The sequence below is a fragment of the Protopterus annectens genome, chromosome 15.part0, assembly GCF_019279795.1.
Source record: "Protopterus annectens isolate FY-2018-M chromosome 15.part0, PAN1.0, whole genome shotgun sequence".
Classification (NCBI taxonomy): Eukaryota; Metazoa; Chordata; order Ceratodontiformes; family Protopteridae; genus Protopterus; species Protopterus annectens.
In genome coordinates this window covers 232,622,240-232,646,686 of record NC_056749.1, presented here as the reverse complement: position 1 = coordinate 232,646,686, position 24,447 = coordinate 232,622,240, and the positions used below count along the sequence as shown (strand labels likewise).

At 39.3% G+C, this 24,447-nt stretch overlaps 1 protein-coding gene across 1 annotated transcript in view; it reads right to left on the bottom strand.

Annotated features, from left to right (window-relative positions):
* CHM (CHM Rab escort protein) overlaps nucleotides 1–14,648 on the bottom strand; it is a 1,989,252-nt gene extending 1,974,604 nt beyond the window's left edge. Inside the window, exon 1 of the mRNA XM_044057753.1 lies at nucleotides 14,570–14,648. Coding sequence (XP_043913688.1) covers nucleotides 14,570–14,618 — 49 coding nt within the window. The 5' untranslated portion in view covers nucleotides 14,619–14,648. The remainder of the gene's footprint in view (nucleotides 1–14,569) is intronic.
* Nucleotides 14,649–24,447: the final 9,799 nt, after the last annotated feature.

Genomic DNA, 24,447 nt, shown 5'->3' with positions numbered 1-24,447 from the left:
TCATCATATTGATCACAGCTACAGTAGCCTTGGTTATATGGGTAGATTACCCTTGCTTAGTACATTTGGGAGGTGGAATGAGAAGGGTCCAAGAGCCCCTAGAGAATGCTCCTACCAAATCCTGATCAACACCTAAAGAAGGGAAAAAACTAGAGAAGGAATCAATCTTGTAGTGCTTTCTAAAGGTAAGTACAAAGATCATGTGGCTGTTTCTAGAATACTTCTACAATCCAACCCTTTCTAAAAAGCCATAGATGAAGCCATGGTTCTGGTAGAATTGGCCTTGATACTGCCTAGAATAGTTTTGTTGAGGTAAGAATAACAAAAGTTAACAGCCTGAGACAACCACTAGGAAATAGTCTATTTTGACTAGGGTTGCCCTTTCTTACCTTCACACAAAATAAGCAACTGATCCGCAGATCTGAAAAGTTTTGTTCTATCAAGATACTACCAAAGTTGTCTGTGGACATACAAAGTATGGACTACCAATTCACCATCATTTTTTAGATTCAGGAAGGCAAACAGAGATATGGACAGTGTCTTAAAGTAAACTTTGATACCACTTTAGGCATAAAAAGGAGGATTAGTTCTCAAAGAAACCCGGTCTCTGGTGGAAAATGAGATATGGTCAACACACCATAAGAGCTTGCAACTCAGATACTATTCTTGCAGAGGTCGGAGCAATTACTGAAACAGTTTTCTATGTTAAGAACCTCAAGTAAGCCAGATGAGCTGGTTCAAATGGAGCAAGTGTTAGATTCTCTAATACAAAATTAAAATTCCAAGTTAGAGATGCCAGTTTATCTTTTGGAAGTAAAACCTATTTCAAAAACATTTTGACTTGAGAATGCCCTTCATACAGTATGATCCATGAGCAGACATGCTGCAATTGCTGATAAAAGAATCTTGATGGAAGAATAAGAAAGGCCAAATGATAATAAATCACACAAATATTGTCCATAGGCAAGTAGCAGGCTAGTTGCTGTTGCAGGCAATTTTGAGCAAAGCTAATTTTCTTTTCAGAGGTGAGAATTAAACCATGTATCTTGTGTATGTATGGCAAACACCTTAACTGTGCTAATCTTCAACCATCCTTGTAAAATGAGAAAAAAACACTAGCCTTGCATGGGTGCTGCTTATGTTGCTGGCACATCATAAAAAACATTTTCAATTTTACTAATATATGATTTTTTTTCTTGACTCCATTTGTACCTGCTACATATCCTCAAACAGGTGCCTGAAGGAAACACCCTATCACCCAAGCAGTTCGTTGAAGATGAATGGGGTTGGGGTGTATCAAACATCCCTCTTCTTGTTTAAGTAGATCCAGTCTGTAAGGGAGCTTGAAGTAATTACCCCTGGTCATTTATAAAAGAAGGGAGAACAACCACTGCCTGGGCCAGAAGTCACCGTAATGATCTTGGGGAATTTCTTTTGAATCTTCAAAAGTACCCTAGAGATTAGCAGAACGAGTGGAAAGGCATACAGGAACATTCATGTCTAAGGAAAAGGCATCAGTCTTCCAGGCCTTCACGCATGGAGTCCTGAAGCAGAATTTTGCCAACTGATTGTTCAGAGAAGAAAGTAAAGAGGTCTACCTAGGGAACTTCCCACAGATGGATCAAATCTTGGAAGACTCACGATCTAGTTTTAATTTGTAATGGTCTGCTTTTGTTCTGCTCAACTCGTCTGTCACACAGATTTGCTCCAATGGGATTTTAGGATGCCTATAGAGTGAGAATGTCCTGTGAAGCTGTATCCTACATTAACATGACTACCCTACAAAGGGGGTAGGACCTGGTTCCCCCTTGGTTGTTGATGTACCACATGAATGTGGTATTGTCTTAACAACTTGAAGCAGTCCAGGGGACCAAGGATGACAGAGTTGAGTGCCTTGACCACAGCAAACATCTCTTTTATAGTTATGTGCTTACATCTGTCCTTGGTGTCCCACACCCCTACATTTTTATCCCTCCGGAAACTGCTCCCCACGCAAAGTCTGAGGAGTCTGTGGTGACTGACTACTTTGGAGCAGAAGGGAAGACCTGAACTTAGGGAAATTTGCTACCGCTACCAAGTGATTTCTTTCTGACAAACTCCAGAAATGGGATATGAAAAAGATATTCTTTTAACTTTCATACTAACTTCCTTTGTTTGTCTGTACAACTGTGCCCGATTGCAGACTGACCTATACTGTACCTTAATTTTATACATTGCTGTTTGTATGTAATATTACTTCAGCACTTTACATTTATCATTGTATTTAACGCTTTGTATAATCATTGTACAAATCTTGACTATTACTATTTTGTATCACTTCTTTTTTGTGGAGCTTTTCTCCCTGGGTCTCTGCTGAAAAAGGGCTTATTCAAACAATCTCAGTTAACAAATGTCAAACAAATGGGTAATGGCATTGGGAACAGACGGACTTCAGGTACCACTGTATCTTTCTCATGTGAAGTCTTGCCAGAGGTATCATGAGAATCAGATGCCAAGAGACTGAAAACCCTGAGGTATTCGCTCGCAGTGACTATAGTCAGAGTGGAAAACACAAGAAATACATTTAGATAAAGATCTATTTTTTCTTGTTTAAGAAAAGAGGTGTTTACCACACACCCAAGGAACACAATCTAGTGTGATGCAGTCAAAAAGACTTAAACGTTCTTTTCTAATTGCTGCTTATACAAGATCTCTCATGCAAGAAAGACTCCTGTAACTTTGAAAGAGTCTGCAAAGATAAGAAAGTTGCCTAAATATGTAAACATGCGGATACCCTGTAGAATGCAGTGAGCTACAACTGGAATAGACACTGTGAAAACTCTTGGTGCAGTGGATAGACCAAAGGGTAAAACAAGGAATGGATAATGTGATCCAGACACAGTAAACATTATGAAATGCCTCATGTCTGGATGAATGAGGATGTGATAAGTATCTTTTAAATACAGAATTACCAGGAAACTGAAGTGAGGAAGAAGAGGTAACAGGCTATGGAGTGACAGCAAATTGAACTTTGGCACTATCACCAATTGTTTTCGGAAAGAAAGCTCCAGAACTAGTCTCCAAGCACCAAAAACATCCTTGGATAAAAACATGTCCCAAAGTGTGAAGGAGGAACCAGCTTTAGGAAAGGTGGAAATACTAAAAGTCTAGTCTGCTGTTAGAGGAATCCCCTCTGGAAAGAGGAAACTTCCTCCCACTGCCATCTGTACCCTTGAATGATCATCAGAACCCATTTGTCTGAAACTATCTGTTGCCAAACAGAAAAGCAGAGTCAGACTTTCTGGAAAGGAAACAGACTGCCAGGGTGGGAGGGGGTACAAGGCCCCTTAAATAGTCATTCTGACTTGTTGGAGTGTCCTTGGTTTGGGGGGGGGGGGCTGTATTCATTTTAGAGCCCCTTCGCATTTTTTTCTTAAATGGCTGTTTATTTTGTTTCTTTCCAAAACTGGATGAGGAGTTAGTGAATCCCTTAGAAAATTTGGAAAATGGGGAGCTGAAAAAAATCAGAACACCATTGGTATCAGTTTACCCCTATCATTACACTTCTTGATAACCTATATACCAGTGGAACCAAAAGCTAAATCTCTATCTGAAGTAGAATTTAAAATATCATTTTTCACATCACCTTGGAGGTTCTGAGAATATAGCCAAGCTAATCTCAAAACAGTACCAGTGGCCACAGCCCTGGAAGTAGCATCAGTACAGTCATATGTACACTTAATGAGTTGTGACCTGTAAAAGGGAATAAATGACACCATTTAAAGCAGACTTTCCCTCACAAGAAGAACCTGCAGATAACACATTCTTAATTTTCAGAATTAATCAAAATCAACTTTAACATAAGAGCTTGAAAGCTTAAAATTCTAAAAAAATCAAAGTTGCAGAAGCACATACTTTCCCCATACTTATCGTTTTGAAATCCTTGTCAGAAAGTGTAGGATTGGAATCAAATGTTTAGCAGTACTAGGATTAAATAAAGCTGTAGCTGCTGGCTCAGGTTTGGGAAGTGTTACAAAAGAATGGAGTTTGTTAATGCTATCAAAGACAGAAGTTGAATTATAAACTGACTTTTCCAACTGTACTGAAAGTGCTTTTGACTACTGGAATATTAACATTCACAAATGCAGAAGTAGCGACAGTTAAGGGGATGTTTCCTTTCTGATGCTTAAATAAGGTTGTAAGAGTGATTCATTCCAATAACTTAAGCTCTGAAATAAAGGTTGCAAGTAAATGGGCATATTTAGTAATATAAAAACTACATATGAATCTGTGTAATGGACCTGTTGATATGAACTACGTAACTACTTCTAATCCAGGTTACTGGTGATTTCAGTGGAAGCAGAAGACAAACGGGAGAAAAAATACAAGCTGAAGAGAAAATGTGACTGCTTGCATACTGCAGCAAAAGCATGACTGTCAACGGTTGAAAATTTCCCCTTGACAATATGTGGACCAGTTAAGTAATAGATATGTTTAAACGCAATGAACTTTGCACAATGAAAGACCAACATTTTAAGTAGGAATGCTAAATATGGCTACATTTGCTCTAAGGACATACAAACAGTAAAATGCATCCAATGGTTAAAGGATGTAGAGAACATATTAACCTGCATGTCAGCAGGATTCAAAAAGAAAACAAAATGTATACTAAGCAGTATGTATATGGCAGTGCTGCATATTAATAAATATTTAAAAGCATTTATCATATATGGGGTATTTGATTCAGATATTAAAATAAAATGAACACCATGATTTTAATTCTACAATTACAGTTAGTGGCTTCCAATTAATAGAATTATATCTGAATGTAATAAAACAGGAAATGGAAATTTTCTGCTAACTTGCAGGAATTATGCCCTATTTTCTGAGCCTGGATTACAGCAGCCATTCTAAACAGTACAAGCAGCTCTTGAAATTCTGTTTAGGATTGTATGGTCATACATAATGATAATCAAAAAAAATATGTTTGGACTTAGTAAAATCTGGGAGGTGATAACCAAGGTGACCATTGTGGGGGTTGGATATATTGTGTCTTATACTAAAGCAAAAATCATCTATCACAGGTGAAAACCAATGTGGTATTAAGGGACTAAGTAAGTCCAACAAAGCCAATGATGAGGTCAAGATAGCCTCACAGGCAAAAAGACAACCACAAGGCCTTCTACAGTTATGTCCGTAACCTCAAAGGCAACAAACAGCAGTGTGGCAAACTGCTGGTCAGTGGTGCCACCTTCAGTGACCAGAAAGGCTCAACAAATCTGCTGGCTGACAAATTCAGCTCAATCTTCACCCCCCCCCCACTACCCCAATGAAATATTTGCTAGCAAAACTCCCTTCCCTATCTGTTAGAAAGCAGCAGGTCCTGGTAGCTCTCACTAAGGACAAAAAACACACCCTCAATGGGTCCCAACAATATCGTAGATTGCCTCATAAAAAGCTTGAAACATGACTTATCAGGACCACCTGAATCACTTGTCAACCACAGTCTCAAAACAGACTTTGCACCAAGAAAATGGCGGACTGAAATGGTTATCCCACCCTACAAGGGTGGAACATCAACTAACCTCAGAAACTATAGACCAATTAGTCTGACTAGTGTAACATGCAAAGCCATGGAAATAATCATTATGGAAATGATCAACAATGACATAGACAACCTTCAGACACTGGACCCAACCCACTTTGGATTTGTCAAGGAAAGGTGATGCCTACTAAACTTGGTGGACTTCTATAATAAGGTTCATTAAGTCAATGGATGAGGAGAAAATGGTGCATACCACCTATCTGGACCTGGCCAAGGCACTCAGTAAAATATCCTGGACCTGGCCAAGGCATTCAGTACAATATCCCACTCGGGTATAGTTGACAATCTCATCAAACTGGATATAAACCCCTACATAACTCAATGGACTGCCAGTTGGCTCACACACAGGACCCAAGAAGTAAGGACTGGTGAAGACACCTCCACTAACACCCCACTGGAATACCTCAGGGCTCCGGGCCATTAATTATTATAGATTCATAGATTCATAGATTCTTACTAAGCTAACTGCCCTTGCGAGCCATTTTAAGCTTAGCCAATTATCCCTTGTGAGACTCAAACCCTGCACCTTGTGTTTGTAAGGCAAACACCTTAACCATTAGGCCACCCTCCCAACCTGTTTGCCACCTACTTTTCAAAAGTAAAGGGTAAATGTCAATGCCATTTGGGTGACCAAGTTCACAGATAACTAGAAACTGGGACCCAATAAAGATCCCCCCATGACACAAATATATTACAAGAATGCCTAACACAGACAGATGACAGTGAATTTTCATGGATTAAAACTCAATGCTATGAAATGCATTACAGTGCCATTTGGGAAAATGTCCACCCAGGCTAATTACTCCATTGATAAGACACCCCTAAGAGTAGACCCTGTAGTCAAGGATCTGGGAACATACGTAAACAGTAATCTGACCTTTGACCAACATGTGGCCAAGATGGCAAGGAAATCATTCTATGTCGCCAAACTTGTACATAAGGGCGTGGCATCCAGGATCAAGGAAGCCACAGTGGCAATTTTATTCTACCCTTATCAGACATCATAGAGTACAATGCCCTCTTCAGCATGTACCTGACCAGACACATGCAACATTTGGAATGTCCACAAAGGTCCCTTACCAGCAGAACAGATACATATAAAACTACAGTGGTTTGTTTCTTTAAATGCTGCTATTTGATTAAGGTACTTAAATTGAATGCAATTAATTAAGATATAAAATGTTCATCAGAATGAAGTTTCCTGTATTGGAAATGAAAGCGAATTTTTAACTCTTTTCGTATTGCTAATGAACTTTGTACGTGTTCTTGGATTATCTGTGGATTGCATTTTTCTACTACGACTGTGGGACAGCCTTCATTGGATCCTGTACTACTGGGGAATTTTTGTATTACCAGTTTTGTTTGTTCTTCCCCTGTTTCTCCATTGCTATCTTTTTACTGGTCGTGGTTTTTCAATGTATGTACAGGATAGCCGAGGACCCTCACAACCTAGGAACGAACAACCCTTAATTGGAGAACTCACCAGGCTTTTACAAGCCTTTACACAACTGGAAACCAGTACTCAGGACAACGAGGACTCTATCTCGTGCGCACAGCCTGTGCGAGCAAAGCACACTAGCCACAATATCCCCAATAGGGGATTCTACGGGGATTGTGGAGCGCCATGCACTGAACAGAGGTATGATGAACGGAACAGTGTGGAACACAATGACAACGATCCGTTTTTTGAAAAATATGCCGATATTAATTTAACTGATTGGTTAAACAAGAGTTTCGGAGCTATTGAACAACGTGAGCAGAGACAAAAACAACAGGACACTTCTTACTCTGAGAAATGTAAGCTGCTAAAAAAATATATGCTTAAATTTAGAAAACTGTTTTTTAACTGAATGTTTAAAAAGAAAACATGTGCCTAAGGGGCTTAGATTAAATAAGTTCCCTAACGACACTGTTCTGGGATCTACGCTTTATAAGGAGATTGTGGACATTTTAAATAACTGTGGCTTGGCATTGATGAAAGTTATGATTAACAACAATATGCTAATTGATGAGCTTAATAGTAAAATTGATAAAAATCAACAAAGAAATATGTGAAGACTTATTGTTCACTGTGCGAGAATATAAATGTAATTATTTGAGAGTGTTTAATGATGTCGACAATATTATGGTTAAGAATCACAAAAGAAAGATGGGTAAATTAGACAGAGATGACTGGGCCTATGAACACCAGCAAGCTTACCCATTAGGGCATAACAGTAATAAAAAGGAACAGCCTCGTGAGTTAGTCAGGGGAAGGTACACACATGTACACCACAACCAATGCAACACTAGGTCTTACCAGTGGAGGCAACGAGACCACGATTATGAAATAAAAGATGATGTTAGTGTAGATATGCATAACTACCAGGGTGAGTGTAGTGATTTCGAAATCCCTTTAGAACCAGGACCACCAAGAAGGTCAGAGAGAATACGGAACCTACACTCACACCAGACATATGCACAAGTAACAAACAAGTATGTTCAGAGACATTAATGCAACTTTCTCTAAATGACGATAGTAGTATACAAAGTAACAATACCTATGATACTACAGAACAAAATGGAGACAATATTATAGTTCGAGAAAATATGAAATCTACCCTTACATTTGACACAAGTACAAGTAACCAACTGACATGTGAAGAAATACAAATGGATTTTTCGTTTTTTAATGATAATACTTTACAGAATGACAAGATGTATGATGGTACAGAGTTAAATAGAGATAGTATTATAGTCAGCCAGCCAAACAGTGAATTTTTTATTTACAATTATACTGACATTAAAATCGAGGATAGACATTTTTCTTTACTTAAAAAGGGTTTTACCTTTGTACCAGTCAAGAAGATGGATATGGCTGAGATGATTCTAGATATAAGGCTTTTTACTAGAAAGTTAAATTTGGAAGTCTTGGCAAATTTTAATGATTTTGAGAACAATACTGTATTTAACACTAGTAAGAATAGATATTGCGATGGTTTGAACAGGAGAAGTACATACAACCCCCCTTTACACAGTGATATTAGTAATTTTGAAAAAATAGTGATTAAGGAGGTTAGAACGCTTCAGCGTCATCATGGACATACCTTTTATAAATTAAACCTTACTATAGAAGAAAAAACAACTTTGGATGAAATCAAACATCTTTACCCAGATGTCAGGATTATGAAACCTGACAAAGGTGGTACTAATGAATAATTGGTCATATATAGCAAAAATGATGGACATACTGAATGTACAGGGTCGATACACAATTATTTCTATTAACGAACTAAACATTGCCTACCACAAGATTGATATGATTATAGAAGACAATTTAATGCAAGGCTTAATTGATGAAAGATTATACAGATTTTTTAAGGTGGAAAAACCTTTTCTGTCTACCATGTTTGGTATTCCCAAGATACATAAAGGTGTTGAAAATCCACCTTTGAGGCCTATTGTAACATCGGAAGGCTCAAAAACACAACCACTGGCTATTTATATTGACAGTAAATTAAAGCCTTTCTACAAATTATATACACATATTTTGATTGATTCTTGGGATTTACTAAGCAAAATTAATCAACTACCATATCAATCACACTATTCATTTTTAACAATAGATGTTAAAGATTTATTTTCTGTGATTCTGCACAATATAGGACTTGAATGGTTTGAATATATGTTGATAGAATTCAAATTTTTAAATGACAACAAATTCAAACTAATCTTGGAAAACATAGAATTAGTTTTAAAGAACAATTTTATTTATTTTCAGGATGAAATTTATCGACAACTTGACAGTGTGGCAATGGGGGCAGCTTGTGCCCCCATTTTTGCCAACATTATGTTATTCTGGGAAACACATTTTGTTTTCAATTCACCATTTATGGTTAATATAGTTAAACATTTTCATTTTCTGGATGACATATTGATAGTGTGGAAGGGTACACAAGATGAGGCATTAATGGCAATGGACTACTTTAATAATTCTACCACATTTCTTCAGTTTACATATGAATTTAACACAGAAGAAACACACTTTTTAGATACAATTATTAGAAAAGATCATGAAAATCGAATATATGTATCAAAAATATTTAGAAAGGCATGTTTTTCTAACTCTTACCTCCACTATTGTAGTAACCACCCACCTTTACAAAAGAGGAATATCATTAAGGGACAAATGGTCCAAATGGCATCAAGATATACTGAGTTTATTGAAGAATTAGAGTATGTACACAAATTATTTTCAGAGAGGGGCTACCCAGACTCCATTATTATTCCCTTAAAGGAAGAGGTGACTAAGGGGTGGGGAAGAAAATACATACCTTTATTCAATAAGGAAGTTAGGACAGACAATGTGTTAGTTTGTAACCTTGAGATCATCAACCACGAAGCTGGTAACATGATTACTAATACTAACACACCTTTTCTTGTTATGACATATAATGCCAATACCAATTTAATAAGGAAAACTATCAACAGGACATGGGACTTTTTTAAGAGTATGCCAAATAGGTTAGAAATATTCGATAGACATTTATGTTATAGCTTCCGAAGGGAACCTAACCTTAAAGCTATTTTTGAGAGAAAGAAGCAAGTGAAAGACAAAAGGAAGAAAGGTACCTTCCGATGTGAAAGATGTCCCCAATGTACATTTATAGCTAACACAGAGGAATTACAGCTACCCACTATTCCCATCAAGTTTAAAGGGAAACAATATTGTACATGCTATACTAGTGGAGTAGTATACCTGGCTTATTGTACCTTATGTTGGGGACATTATGTGGGTAAGACAGAAAGGCATCTACGACAGAGAATTTACGAACACATGTATGATGTTAACAGGAAGGAGACCAATGCTCTTTACCGGCATACACTTTTTTGTAAGGAAGCTAATTTTAAGTTTTGGATTTTGGAAACAGTACCTAGGAACAATAGAGGGGGGGATTGGGAGAACCAACTCAGTTACAGGGAATTAATTTGGCAACTGAGACTAGACTCCAACACACCCCCAGGGATGAATGACCATGTGTCCCTTTTACCTGCCCTAAAACTAAGGGCAAATAGAAAAAAAACAAAACAAAAATAAAAAGAAATAATATGAATACACAATTTTATGAATGTTAATTAAATTTAGGAAATTAATATATTTTAATTCTACTAATTGATTGTTTATATAACAACACATTTCTGTTTTATTTTATTTTGTATTTTATATTGTGTATTTTTATGGAGTATTGACACCATTTACATATATATACACTGGTGCATAGGAATTTTCATTAATATTTATTTATACATATATTTTTTATTTTGATTCAACATACAATACATTATGATATGTTATCTTATTTATTATTTTTTTGTTTTATAAGCTTTCATGACATTTGTTTTATGAAAACAGATGCATATAAAACTACAGTGGTTTGTTTCTTTAAATGCTGCTATTTGAATAAGGTGCTTAAATTGAATGCAATTAACTAAGATATAAAATGTTAGTCAGAACAAGGGCATTTCATTCTGATGAAGTTTCCTGTATTGGAAATGAAAGCGAATTTTTAACTCTTTTTGTATCGCTAATAAACTTTGTACGTGTTTTTGGAATATCTGTGGATTGCATTTTTCTACTACGACTGTGGGACAGCCTTCATTGGATCCTGTACTACTAGGGAATTTTTGTATTACCAGAATCCAGGATATAAACATACTGTCCTACACAGATCACCTTAAAGCCCCTTCTCTCTACCCTTGGACTCTTACAGGTTTGTGAGAGGCAATCTACGCCTGCCATGAAAGGCATCATTGGATCCAGCTCTGATGGACTTTTTGCACATCCACAAAATGCAAACCATCAGAACTATTACATCCAAGAATTAAACTTTGCTTGCGACATAAATAGGATGTGTTGGAGAGAGAGATGTGCATCTCAGAGGACCCTCATGCTCTAGAATAAGCTCCCCAGCCATGTGAAGTAAAGTTCACATCTAACCCTATTTAAACAGTAACCTTGACCAATGGATGAAAATCTGATATTACCTCTGCCTGGCCTCCATGTCTCCGATAGAGACAGACAGTTACTATGCCCAAACTAATATACCCTAGCCCATAACCTTTAAAAACTACCTAACAAACATACCCCCTCCTAATAAATGTCCATGATATATACAGATGCAACTGGGTTGGGTTGTGTGGCTAGGTTTATAAAGGCCCTGGTAGTCATTAGCCTAGTATATACCCAAGAAAGGTGTAGGAATTGGCAGATGGATGTCAAGACAAAGGTCTGGAAGCAACACTTTCAGAACAGTTACCTATGCTTGCAATCAGTACATTGGGGAAGACTAGATAAGACAGTATAGTGACAGGATGTGGCAGCAGACAAAGGCGGCGGCTTTTGGGCTGATGAGAGGATAAGGAGAGAACCCGAGGGCAAAGACCAGGGAGAGACTATATCTTAGACCAGAAAGGACAACAGTGCACAGAGCTGGGTTGGAAAGGTACATCTCAATGATCATATCTTTGAAGTAAGGTAGAAAGGGTGTCAAAGAAGTAGAAAAGTGGGCAAAAGCAGAGGTAGTTAGAAGGAAAAAATAAAAATAATGTGGAACCTTGCAGAAGAACAAACAAGGGCAACCAGCTCCATGAGTTCAAGAAGTCTGGGAAGAAAAATGTGAAACTACAAGGAAGTATGCAGGAGGAGAGAGTGCATATTGCTGGTATGATAGAAATAGAGGACTGGGACCATGGCATGCTGTGTACAGACAGGGGAGGGAGGAGGGTGGAGCAGCAGTCAATGCATAGAAAGGCATTAAATGTAAAACAACAGGCAGGGTCACAAACTACAGTAACTGTCCTGCTGGTAAAGAAAGAGGAAGGCGGAGATCTGGTAGATCGCCAAGTGCATCAACACCCACACATATCAGGAAGATGAGAACTACAGAAAAAAAAAAAGCAGTAAAGCAGATGTGTAGGACAAAGAGGGTTATACTCACAGGTTATCAGAATCGAACGGAAAAAGACAGATTCTGTGCTACATGGTAGAAAGGTCTGTGAATTGAAAGCAGTCATACAATGACAGATTAAGCCAGCTGGTGAGACTGTACAAAACAGGATATAATTCTGTATGTGATCCAAGTTTAATTTCCAGAGAAGTGCCTGACTAGATCTATGCAGCAGCTGAACACCCACAATGCTTCCTTACCAGGAAAATCCAGGATATAAACGCATTGTCCTATACAGATCACCTTAAATCCCTCAAATGAAGGATTTGGAGAGGCTGATTAAAGCGGATAGAAAGCTGGCAGATGAGAGGTTCAATTCCGACAACTGTAAAAATAGTGTACCTGGGCTACAGCAACCCTGGTTTGAAATATTAGTTAGGGTAACAAGAGAGCAAGAAACAAATCTGGGAGTGTTAATCACCTCCAGACTAGCTCTCATCAATGGCAGCAGCAAATAAAATCCTGGGCTGTAATTTCAGGTAACCAGAAACACTGGGATAATGCTACAGTGATCTACCAAGCCTTGATCAGGCCACACTTTTGAATACTATGTGCAGTTCAGAATGCCATAGACTAATAAGAATGCCACCAAAGGGGTGCATGGGATGGCAACAAAAGGGATACAACCACAAACTAGAGAGAAGATGGAGCACTTCTTAATAAGCAAAAAAGAAATGGATCAACATAATAAGGATCATGTCAGAATACAGGGAGATGTGAAAGGATCAACTTGAACAGCGAGGCAGACAGTGAAGGAGGAAGCACACAGAGTAGATTGTAAGAACCAATCACTTTCTGGAGCTACAACAATATTTATTTATAGAAGGGCATGTGCAGTCAAGGTACAGGCTGCAAGTAATGGCGGGGAATCCACAGACTCATTCAAACAGGCACAAGTGAAAGATCCTAGCTGTCCTCTGGTATATTACAGTTTGCCTCACTCCCCTTAGCTAATATTTCCTACCAGAGTTGCTGTGGTCCAGGTGCAATCCTTCTGCATTTTTACTTGCACTTTTAACAAATCGGTTCCCAGTAACACTACACAGAGTTCCGTTGGTATAACCAAATCAGTTGTGCCGCTTTATCTTTCCTCTAAAATATAGTTAATCCGTTTCCAACCAAATTTGGTATGCATCCTGTTATAGCTAGCATTACACTACCCAAGTTCATACAAACTGGACCAAAGATACAAATTTAAAAATGAGCTCCCACAACATAAAAATAATGGCAGGACACATCCCACTTATGGAAAGTGCAAAACTAATAACTAAATAAATCTTAGGAAACCTCGTTAGCAAGAGCCGGATAAAAATAAATGTCGTACTCCGGCTCGGCTACACCTTTAAACAAATTAAGAGAAACAGAGCTGTGTATACTAAATCACCCTATACAACACATTCAGCAAGAAAAGAGCTTGGGGCATCAAAAGCAAATGATAAAACCTTCCTCATGCATCCGGTTAAGGGCTTAAGATCAAACTGTTTAAATTACAAGCAAATCGAGTTTTAACACATGAACGAAACAAAGTTTCACTTCAGGTTTAGCTTTCAAGTAGCCTTACACAAAACAGCTACGTAAATGAGGTAAATATGCTTCTGAATGCGGAGGTGCTTACACTTCACAACGCTTATTTTTTCTTCAAAAACTCACGCCGCACAAAATGCAGCTTCGTAAATTCAGCAAGCCAATGCTGCTTAATGCAAAAAGCTCATGACTAAATGTGGCACAAAAAATGATGCACTAATAAACACATATAGGGTACTGAGACAGAGGTACATTTGAAACTCCATCCCAGCGGAATCAGGTGGTACTGGTACAAGGACTGTCAGTCACTTGCATTACGTTTTACTATTAAGACAGCAGCACACACACATCATCACATTCAGCTTCCACAAACAGCTGAACAGAGTTTCCGGGGCCAAGTACTGCTGCACAAGTTCATCATACATACTGGTCGCCCTAGCCACCCCCGCCGACAGCGACTGCCCCCTCAGGTTACCTGTCCCAAGAATCACCACATCAAATTCAGTCGGTAGCAAGTCAGCCATTTTGAAAACCGTGTGTCATATGCTGATTTTCCCGGAACTGACGTCGATAAACATACAGAATGACTAGAATACTATAATTCTTAACAGAGGTTGTGTTATACACGTGGGGTCATTTCAAGCTTCTAGTAATGGTGATTTAAAGATAGCAGTGTAACTGTAAATTGGTGTCAGGAATATAATGTCTCCCCTTTTATATTTTACGTATCGCTCCACTTCTGTGCTTATGCATGCCCTCGGGAGACCGATGACACAACCGTTTATTTTTGTTTAGAAAAAGCAGTATTTATTATGTTCTACTTTGCAACAAGACCAATAAGTCACAGAAAACCTTGAATGTAATACAAAAAATACTGCTTTTTGACCATTAATCAGATCAAGCAAGAAAGTATTACGTGCTGTTTTCTGATTCTAGGCTCCAAACATTAGCCAAGTTATGGTTGTAGTGGCAAATTACGTAATACATACAACGGTCTCAGAAGTTCTCGTGCAGATCCTCACTTAATAAAGTGATTCATTCAAAAATACTTGGGTCAAACTGACTGATTCTCCAGTCCATACTAAGGCTAAGCAGTGCTAGCCTGGAAAGGGGCCACTAAAACGTGTAGTACCACCTAAAGGAGCACTATTATCGCAAGAGAGATCTACAATTTAATCTAGACCTTAAATGCAATACTAATGTTTCTACGTTATTCTAAGTGCTATTACCCCCCCCCCCCACCCACACACACACACACACACACACAAAAAAAGAGAAAAAAATACTGGGGAGAACCTATCACACTGGCATATGTCTCAAACAGATTATTCTCGGACCCCAGCAACATGACATTCTTGCTATTAGTTTAACATTACTGTTGAATGAACTGGCACCCCACCTAAGTACCATGTTCATCATAGCCTCACCTCAGGCTTTGTGCCCCTTGAATGGCGCACCACGACGTTTATCCCACTCCACAAAGGGGGGGCACAACAGACCCCAGGAACTATCACCCCATTAGCCTGACGAGCCTGGTCTGCAAGGCCATGGAACGAATCATCATGGAACTCATGAACAAAGACATTGAAGATCTCCAAACTCTGGACCCCACACAGTTCGGGTTTGTAAAAGGCAAATCATGTCTCCTAAACCTGACAGACTTCTTTGAAGCAGTCACCAAAGCCATAGATGAGGGTAAGGTGGTTCACGCAGCCTATCTAGATCTCGCCAAGGCATTCAACACAATCCCCCACTCTGGAATTATAGGTAAACTCACTAAACTAGGTATAAATCCTTATGTCACAAGATGGGTTGCCAACTTGCTTACTGACAGAACCTACACTGTGAAAGTAGCAGACTCCATATCCGACTTCAGACCAGTGACAAGTGGAGTACCACAGGATTCCGTCCTGGGTCCTCTCTTGTTTGGTATCTACTTCTCTGAAGTACAGGCTAACAAAGAAGGTCTTTGGCTAACTAAATTCGCAGATGACTGCAAACTAGGAGCCATAATCGAAACTCCTACGATGTGGACATCCTACAAAAGGGCCTCACTGAGACGGATGCCTGGTGTCAAAGCCATGGTTGCAAGCTCAATGCCAAAAAGTGCATTGTCATCCCCTTTTCTAAAAACTCTGTACCCATGAACTACCACATAGGTGGTAGTCTACTTAACACCGAAAGTGTGATAAGAGACCTTGGGACACAGGTGGACAGTAGTCTCTCCTTTGATAATCACATTGCCATAGTGGTCAGGAAATCCTTCTACGTGGCACACCTCATCACAAAAGGTTTCTCATCCAAAAAAAAGAGGTCATTGTTCCCCTCTACTCATCACTCATTAGACCCATTATAGAGTACAATGCCCCTTTTGGTATGTACCTCACAAGACATCTACAACAACTGGAAAGGCCGCAGAAATACCTCAGCATAAAAACAATGGCTATCTCTCCTCTGCTGCTTTCCTAGACCTATCTAAAGCATTTGACATGGTCCCACACAAACAACTTATCTCTGTCCTCAATAGCCTATCCTTCTCACAATCGGTCACCAACTGGTTTCAGAGTTACCTGTCTGACCGCCAACAATACGTTGTATGGCAGAATGACATATCTCCCCAACTACCTGTCTCCATAGGGGTTCCCCAAGGATCCATCCTTGGACCCCTACTTTTCTCTGTTTACACCAATAATCTAGCCTCTGCCACCAAACATGGCACACTCATACAATACGCAGATGACTCGACCATCACCTGCTCAGCCCAGTCCCTACGAAAACTGCAAAAAGTCACACAGGAAGCCTTTTCCTCTGTTGAAACATGGTTATCCGATGCCCGATTAATACTCAACCCAAATAAAACTAAACTACTCATCTTCCAACCCACCAAACATACTCAAAACAACTCTCACTTTAACATCACAGCAAAAGACAACACCACTATATACCCAACTGAACACACCAAATTGCTAGGAGTGGAAATAGACAATAATCTAAAATTTGACATTCACATATCCATGACTATAAAAAAAGTCCACAAAAAACTAGGAGCGTTATACAGAAATAAGCAATTTCTCACCAAAGCAGCAAAGATTTCAAAAGCAAATTCCCACCTTATCTCCACCCTACTTTATACCTCTCCCATATATACCAACCTAAGGCAATGTGATCTAAACAAGCTAGAGACCTGCTACAACAAAATCGCCAAATTCGCCACAGGGGCATTCTGCCGTAGTCACCACTGTCTCTCACTTGCTGAACTGGGCTGGCTTGAACTCCCTCACCTCGTTCAGTGGTATCAACTCTCACTCGCCCACAAACTAGTAAACCATCCACTAAATGTCCCATCCCTCCAGAATCTACTCCAACCCTATCGCACCACCAGACCACTAAGATCCAGCAGCAAAAATCACTTGCAGACCACTAAAGCCAATAACTCTGCTGGTGAAGCACTATTCTCTTGCGCCATAGCCAAATTATGGAACTCCCTCCCACCCACAATTACCTCCATACCATCATGCACCCACTTCAAAACTTTACTAAAAGCGCAACTAAAAACATGCTGGCTATGCCCTTGCAACTCCCACTCTAATATCATCCACCCCATCCAACCACTACCTTTCTTTCCACTCCACTAACTACCTTGATTATAGCAAGCTCAGATGCTCATAAGCCAGTACTTATTATACAGCACAAACTTCTTCTTCTTGTAACATTTGTTAATGTCTGGTATGCACTTCACAGATAAAGATTCTAGTTGTCTACTGATGTACTATGTTCTTCATCTGTAAATATGTTGTAAGTAATTGCTATGTAAATTGTTAATCACTATGTAATCCAATGTAAATACTGTCTGTTTATTTTAACTGTGGAGCTTTTCTCCCCAGGCCTCCGCTGAAAATGGACCTGTGTCCAGTCGGACACTCCTGGTCAACAAATTTAAATTAATTAATTAATTAATTACTGGCCTCAAACAGATGCCCTACACAGACAGACTCAAAAAAACTCCAGTTTTACTCCGTCGCATATCACCTACTCAGAGGCGATCTCTGCCTAACATACAAAGCTATGTCAAATCCAGAGCTGTTGGACATGCTCCACTTAAAGAAATCCCAATCCCTCCGAGCTACACACTCTAGGGACCTAAACCTTGTCACCACAATAAACAGAACATGCTATAGGAATATATTCCTGTCCCAGAGACTTCCCATACTCTGGAACAGGCTACCTAGCTATATCAAACAGAGCTGCTCATTAGCACTCTTCAAGAAAAATCTTGATGATTGGATGGGTAATAGGAAATTCACCCCGGGGATCACTTCTGTGGTTCTGCTTGACAGGGGCACAGGAAATAATTTTCTTGAGTGGCGAAAGCCAGGGTACCTTTTTGGCTAGGCTTGTATAGGCCCTGGGATCAATAGCCTAGTACCTACCTATGAACCTATTACATTATGTCTAACCACTAACAAAGGGACTACTCTGAATTGTTGCTCTATTTAAGAATTTCTGAAAATAATCATTTCTGTTGATGATGTTAGCATGACAGGTAAATGGTTCCACAGTAGCAAGCAAAGCTATGAAACTGTATGAAATCTAGACAAAAATGCTAAACCAGCTAGACAATACTAGGGTACTGTGGTCAACACCTTTTCAAAGTTGTGTGGATGGTAGAGCAATACCTCTCAGATAGCAAACTAGGGTTTCCATTTTTCAAAAAAGAAGATAGGAGGGTATTTTACAAGTATAGTGAGGGCTCATGGAAAGACTGTGCTAAAGTGCTTGAAAAGTGACTCCATCAAACAGTAAAGCCTGTGATTCAAGAATATGCATATATCATCTTAGCTCTCGAATAGTGAAACAAGGTATTCTTTAGCTATGTAGGCAACCTCAAAGGGAATACACAATTGTGTGCAGAGCTCAATTTAAATGAAGCCACCTATACTGATCCAAAAGATATAGCAAGCCTACTGGCCAATAAATTCAGCACCAAATTTACCCCTATCTTCCCCTCAACCTTCCCTCAGGAAATACCATCAAATATAACTCCCTGTGCTATCACTAGAGAACAGGTCCTTAATGCTCTCTCTAAGGCCAAGAACACTGCATCAACGGGCCAAGACAATATCCCGGATGCCATCTAAATAGCATGAAACATGACCTATCAGGCCCTCTGGAATTGCTATTTAACTGTAATCTCCAAACACGCCTCATGCCTAATGAGTGGAGAAAAGCAACAGTCATCCCTCTGTGCAAAAGTGGGCCATCTACAGATCCTGGAAACTACAGACCCATAAGTCTCACTAGTCTTATATGTAAAGCCATGAAAAGAATTACCATGGAAATGATCAACAGTGATATAGTAAACCTATAGACACTGGACCCAACCCGATTTAGTTTTGTCAAGGGTAAGTAATGCCTACTCAGCCTGTTGGACTCCTTTGAGAAGGTCACCAAAGCATTGGATGAAGGCAAAATGGTTTACACTGCCTACCTTGACCTGGCCAAGGCATTTGACACAATACTCCACTCGGGCATTGTTGACAAACTCAAGAGGTTAGGTACAAATGCGTATGTCACCCAGTGGACAGCCAACTGGCTCATAGGACCCAGGAAGTTAGAACTGGGGAGTCCACCTCTACAAAGAGGCCAGTCACAAGTGGAGTCCCTTAGGGATCACTCCTTGGACCACTCCTTTTTGGCATTTATTCCCTGAAGTTCCCTGAAGAGGTCTCCTGCTGACTAAATTCGCAAATGATTGCAAATTAGGAGCTGTCATTGAATCCCACACTAAAACAAATGTTCTCCAGGAAGGGCTGACACACACAAACAACTGGTGTCAGAGCCATGGACTAAAACTAAATGCCAAGAAATGCATAATAGTATTCTTCTGGAAGTCATCCACCCCTTGTAACTATCATATTGACAATGCACCCCTTGGAGTTGGCCCAGTAGTCAGGGACTTAAGGACACACATAGACAATTATCTAGTCTTTGACCATCACGTGTCTACAGTAGTGAGCAAATCATTCTATCTTGCGCAACTTATAAACAAAGGTATGGCATCTAAGTCCAAAGAAGTCATTGTTCCACTGTATTAAGCATTCATCAGACCTATCATTGAGTGCAATGCCCCCTTTGGTATGTACCTACCAGGCATATTCAACAACTGGAGCGTCCACAGAGGTTCCTCACTAAAAGAATAGAGGGCATAAGTAACATGTACTATGTAGACCGCATCAAGGCCCTATTCCTATAATCTGTCTCCTACAGGGTTTTGAGGGGAGATCTATGCCTGGCATACAGGACATTCTCAGACTCCTCTCTGATGGACAACCTGCATATGCACAAAACAAACAGCACCAGAATTACCCATTCTAAAGACTTAAACTTTGCCTGTGATATAAATAGTACCTGCTGGACAGACAGGTATGTATCCCAGAGACTACCCCATCTCTGAAACAGGCTCCTCGTATATATGAAGCAGAGTTCCTCCCTAACCCAATTCAAGTGTAATGTGGACAATTGGATGTGGAACAGGAAATTCATCCCAGTTTGGCACCTATGTCTTTAATGGATACAGGCAACCTGTAAATGGCTCACCTTCCAGGCTCCTGCTTGTAAATGTTTCATCTCCCAAGCCCCTGCTTACACTTATCAAGGGTATCAAAACTTATCAAAGATCTGGGATGCATGGTTAGGCTTAAAAAGGCCTTTGTGGTCATTAGTCTAGTAAGCACCTATGAACTTATGAAACCTTTATCCTTACAATGATACTGGATTGGTTGTGGGAGTTTGCCTGTACTTTCTATGTTTATTTCTGTACATGAAAAAGGCATATGGCTGGTAAACTGCATAATATCTTGTGAAAAGTGCAATAACAGAGTGGGGTCCAGCACCACTCTGCAAAGTCTGCATTCCATTTGATCTCTGTATTTGGGAGGTAAGAAAAATGTTGGCATGCTTAACATTAAACCATATACAATCTGGGAGACCTAGTAGGGAAATTATAACAAAAGAGGGTAGATTTCAGCAGAAATTTATGAAAATATATGGCATGGAAGACATTGATTCAGTAGCAGGAACTCAGACATAATTTACATATTATTCCTCAAGGCACAATAACTGATTTAAACCAGACAGAAATTACACTTCACATGAACATGATTTGAGAACTTTGACCCACAGCCAATAACTACTTCAGATCGTGTGCCAATAATTACTAAGATAAAAATGCAGGATAATGAAATAAAGATGAGAAAATGTACTTCCCACAAACCTGTTAAGAAAAGAGGAATTTAAGGAATAGGCAGTAGAAATTATTTGGGAATTATTAGGGAAGATCGAAAGTACTCCAGAAGTTATAGCTAGTGAGTGGGACAGAACGAAATGTAAGTTTAAAAGGAGGCTAGAAATAAAAAAGAGATCTGGTTAAGAAGTAACAAGAATTATTTAGAGGGGCTGACAAAGGTTAAAGTGTTATAGAATAAGGGGAATCTCACAGAACAAGAGGCACAACTAAAGAGTGTTAAGAAAATAAGGGAGTACCTGGGTAACATGCATGAGCTTAGAAAGATTGCTGCTATGCAACTCTTTTTTAATAACAACATCTAAGCACAAAAACGTTTGGCAGCATGACTTAGGCAACAGAAAGTATAAAGGGTTGTTGTCAAACTTAGGGATCCTATAACAAGAAAAATAACCAGGGATCTTGTACAGGTATTAGATATATTACTGAAATTTTATGAAAATTTGTATGAAGCAGAAAAGTAGGGAAATCAAGGAAAAGACACAAACGGTTAGAGGTAGATCATGCTCAACAGTTAAAAGTTAAGACAGGAAAAGATTAGATAAAAATGGTGATCTATAACCGATCTAGCAATAGATGGTATTCAGACTGAAGTTTGCAAGCTAGGAGGGAAGCAAGTGATAAAAATCTGGAAAGTTTTCTTTCATAGCATTTTAAAAGGAGGGGAGCCATCAACATCCTAGAAAAAAGTTGTGGTGGCTGTAATACCTAAAGATAGTAAAGACCAATCAGCTTCAGCTTTATATAGGCCCATTTCAATTTTAAACTATGATTATAAAGTGTTTATGTCTATAATGGCTAAAAGAGTGGCACAGGTGATTCCAAAATTAATAGCTGTAGATCAATGTAGTTTTGTGGAGTAGAGGCAAACATTTGACAATATTAATGGAACAATGATGACTCAGAGGGAAGCAAAATGTAAGAAAAATACTGCTGTTGTTGGTGGGTCTTGATGCAGGGAAAGCATTAAACAGAGTAAGCTAGAATTTTATGAGTAGGGCAATGGAAGCATTTGTATTTCCTGACACACCGATAAGGTTAATTAAGAGGGTCTGTGAGGAGGCAAAAATCAAAGTGGAAAGGGCTCTTCTCTGGTAAGTTGTGTCTGAACAGAGGAACCAGGCAGGGGTGTCCTCTTCTTCACTGTTTATTTGCATTATATTTAGAACTATTGGCAAAGAAAATAAAAGACTAAGAAATTCAAGGATATAATTGGTATGGTGTTCAAGAAAACTTGGCTTTATTTGCAGAGAGTATTATTTTGTACCTGACTGAACCAAAAAAGGACATCTCAGTGTCATGGAACATTGAGACATTTATTTTTCAGGATATGAAGGAAATGAAGATAAAACAAATTGCATACCCACACATGAATTGGTTCAGCAATACCTATACATATGGGGACATGATAAAATGAAGTATTTAGGAGTATAGATTAAAAGGATTCCATTAAGGCAGCTAAGGATATGTGGGAAGAGATGAAACAAAAGATACAAAAACAGAGAAACTGGAAGCTCTTGCCTATGCATATGGATAGCAAGATACAAGCAGTACAAATGTTTTAAGCCTCTTTAGTTTTATAATATAAGTTCAAAGGACAAAACCACCACCGTAACAGGTACAAGCATGGAAAATCTGAAAGTAATGCTACTCAATGCTAGAAGTCTAAACCTCAAAATGCACTCTCTCGAGGCACTCCTAAAAATGGAAAACATAGATATCTGTGCAGTAACTGAGACCTGGTTCAAGGATCCAGGGAGCACTCCTGCAATACCAGGCTACAACTCTTACCACACTTTGCGACCACCAAACCAGGACTGAAACAGTAAAGGTGGAGGAGTGTCCATATTCACCAAGGATATTCACACCACCAGGCTAGTTGCCCAACACAATGTGTCTGAAATTCTCCAGGTGCAACTAACACTAATTAGGACTGCAATCCAAATTGTACCTTCCTACAGATCCCCCACTACACCCCAAGAATCTCACTACACCTTTCTAAACATACTGGAAAATATTAAGATACAACCAAACACCCTAATACTGGGTGATTTCAACTACCCTGCCATTAATTGGGAAAACTACTTGTGTACCAACACCTTTGCCCACCGGTTCTTGGAATTCATAAATTCCAATGCCCTGGATCAACTAATCTATAGTCCTACCAGGGGCTCCAGTATCCTAGACCTGGTCATTACCAACATGGGAAATCAATGCTCCACACTTATGGTCACCCCCTTGTTGGTCAGGACTGACCATAAGCTAATCATCCTTGATATCCACATCCATACCCCCCCAGTAAGGAAACCTCCGTAAAGCACTTCTCCAAAGCCAACTTCATGCTACTCAAGTCAGAAGTGAAACTTCATGACACCCATGCAGATGGGAACTGAAAGTTCAACTGCTGAATCCTACACTAAGGCACTGTACGAGCACATCCACTTGTGCATGAATCGTGCCATCCCAAGTAGAACCAAGATGCTCTCCTCTAAAACAAGGAAGCCAATCTGGTGGTCCCCTGCCATAAACAATCTTTACAACAAAAGGAAGAAACTATTGCAGAAAACAGGAAAATTCCAGGATGCAAAAAACTCCCTTACCAGCCTCAGTAAGAAGCTGAGATCCCTCATAAAATCCTCCAAAGCTAGTTGCGAAAATAAAATTGCCAAAGATTCCAAAGACAACCACAAAACATTCTATAGCTATGTCAAGAATCTAAATGGCAATGCTCAGATCTGCTCTGAGCTACAACAGAATGGTATTAAATATACTGATCCCAAGGATATTGCCAATATCCTGGCAGATCGATTCAGTGTCAACTTCACCCCCCTCCCCCTAAAGGGCCCATCTCAATACCGAAAGATTGCCAAATTCTGGTAATAATGGCCACACAGATATAAATCTGACTCTCCAAAGATAAGAATACAGCATTCATGGGACCAGACAACATCCCAAGCTGTGTACTACATGAACTACAAAATGAACTGAAACCTCACCTAAGTGTCATGTTTAATCATAGCCTCACCTCAGGCTTCGTGCAAAATCATTCA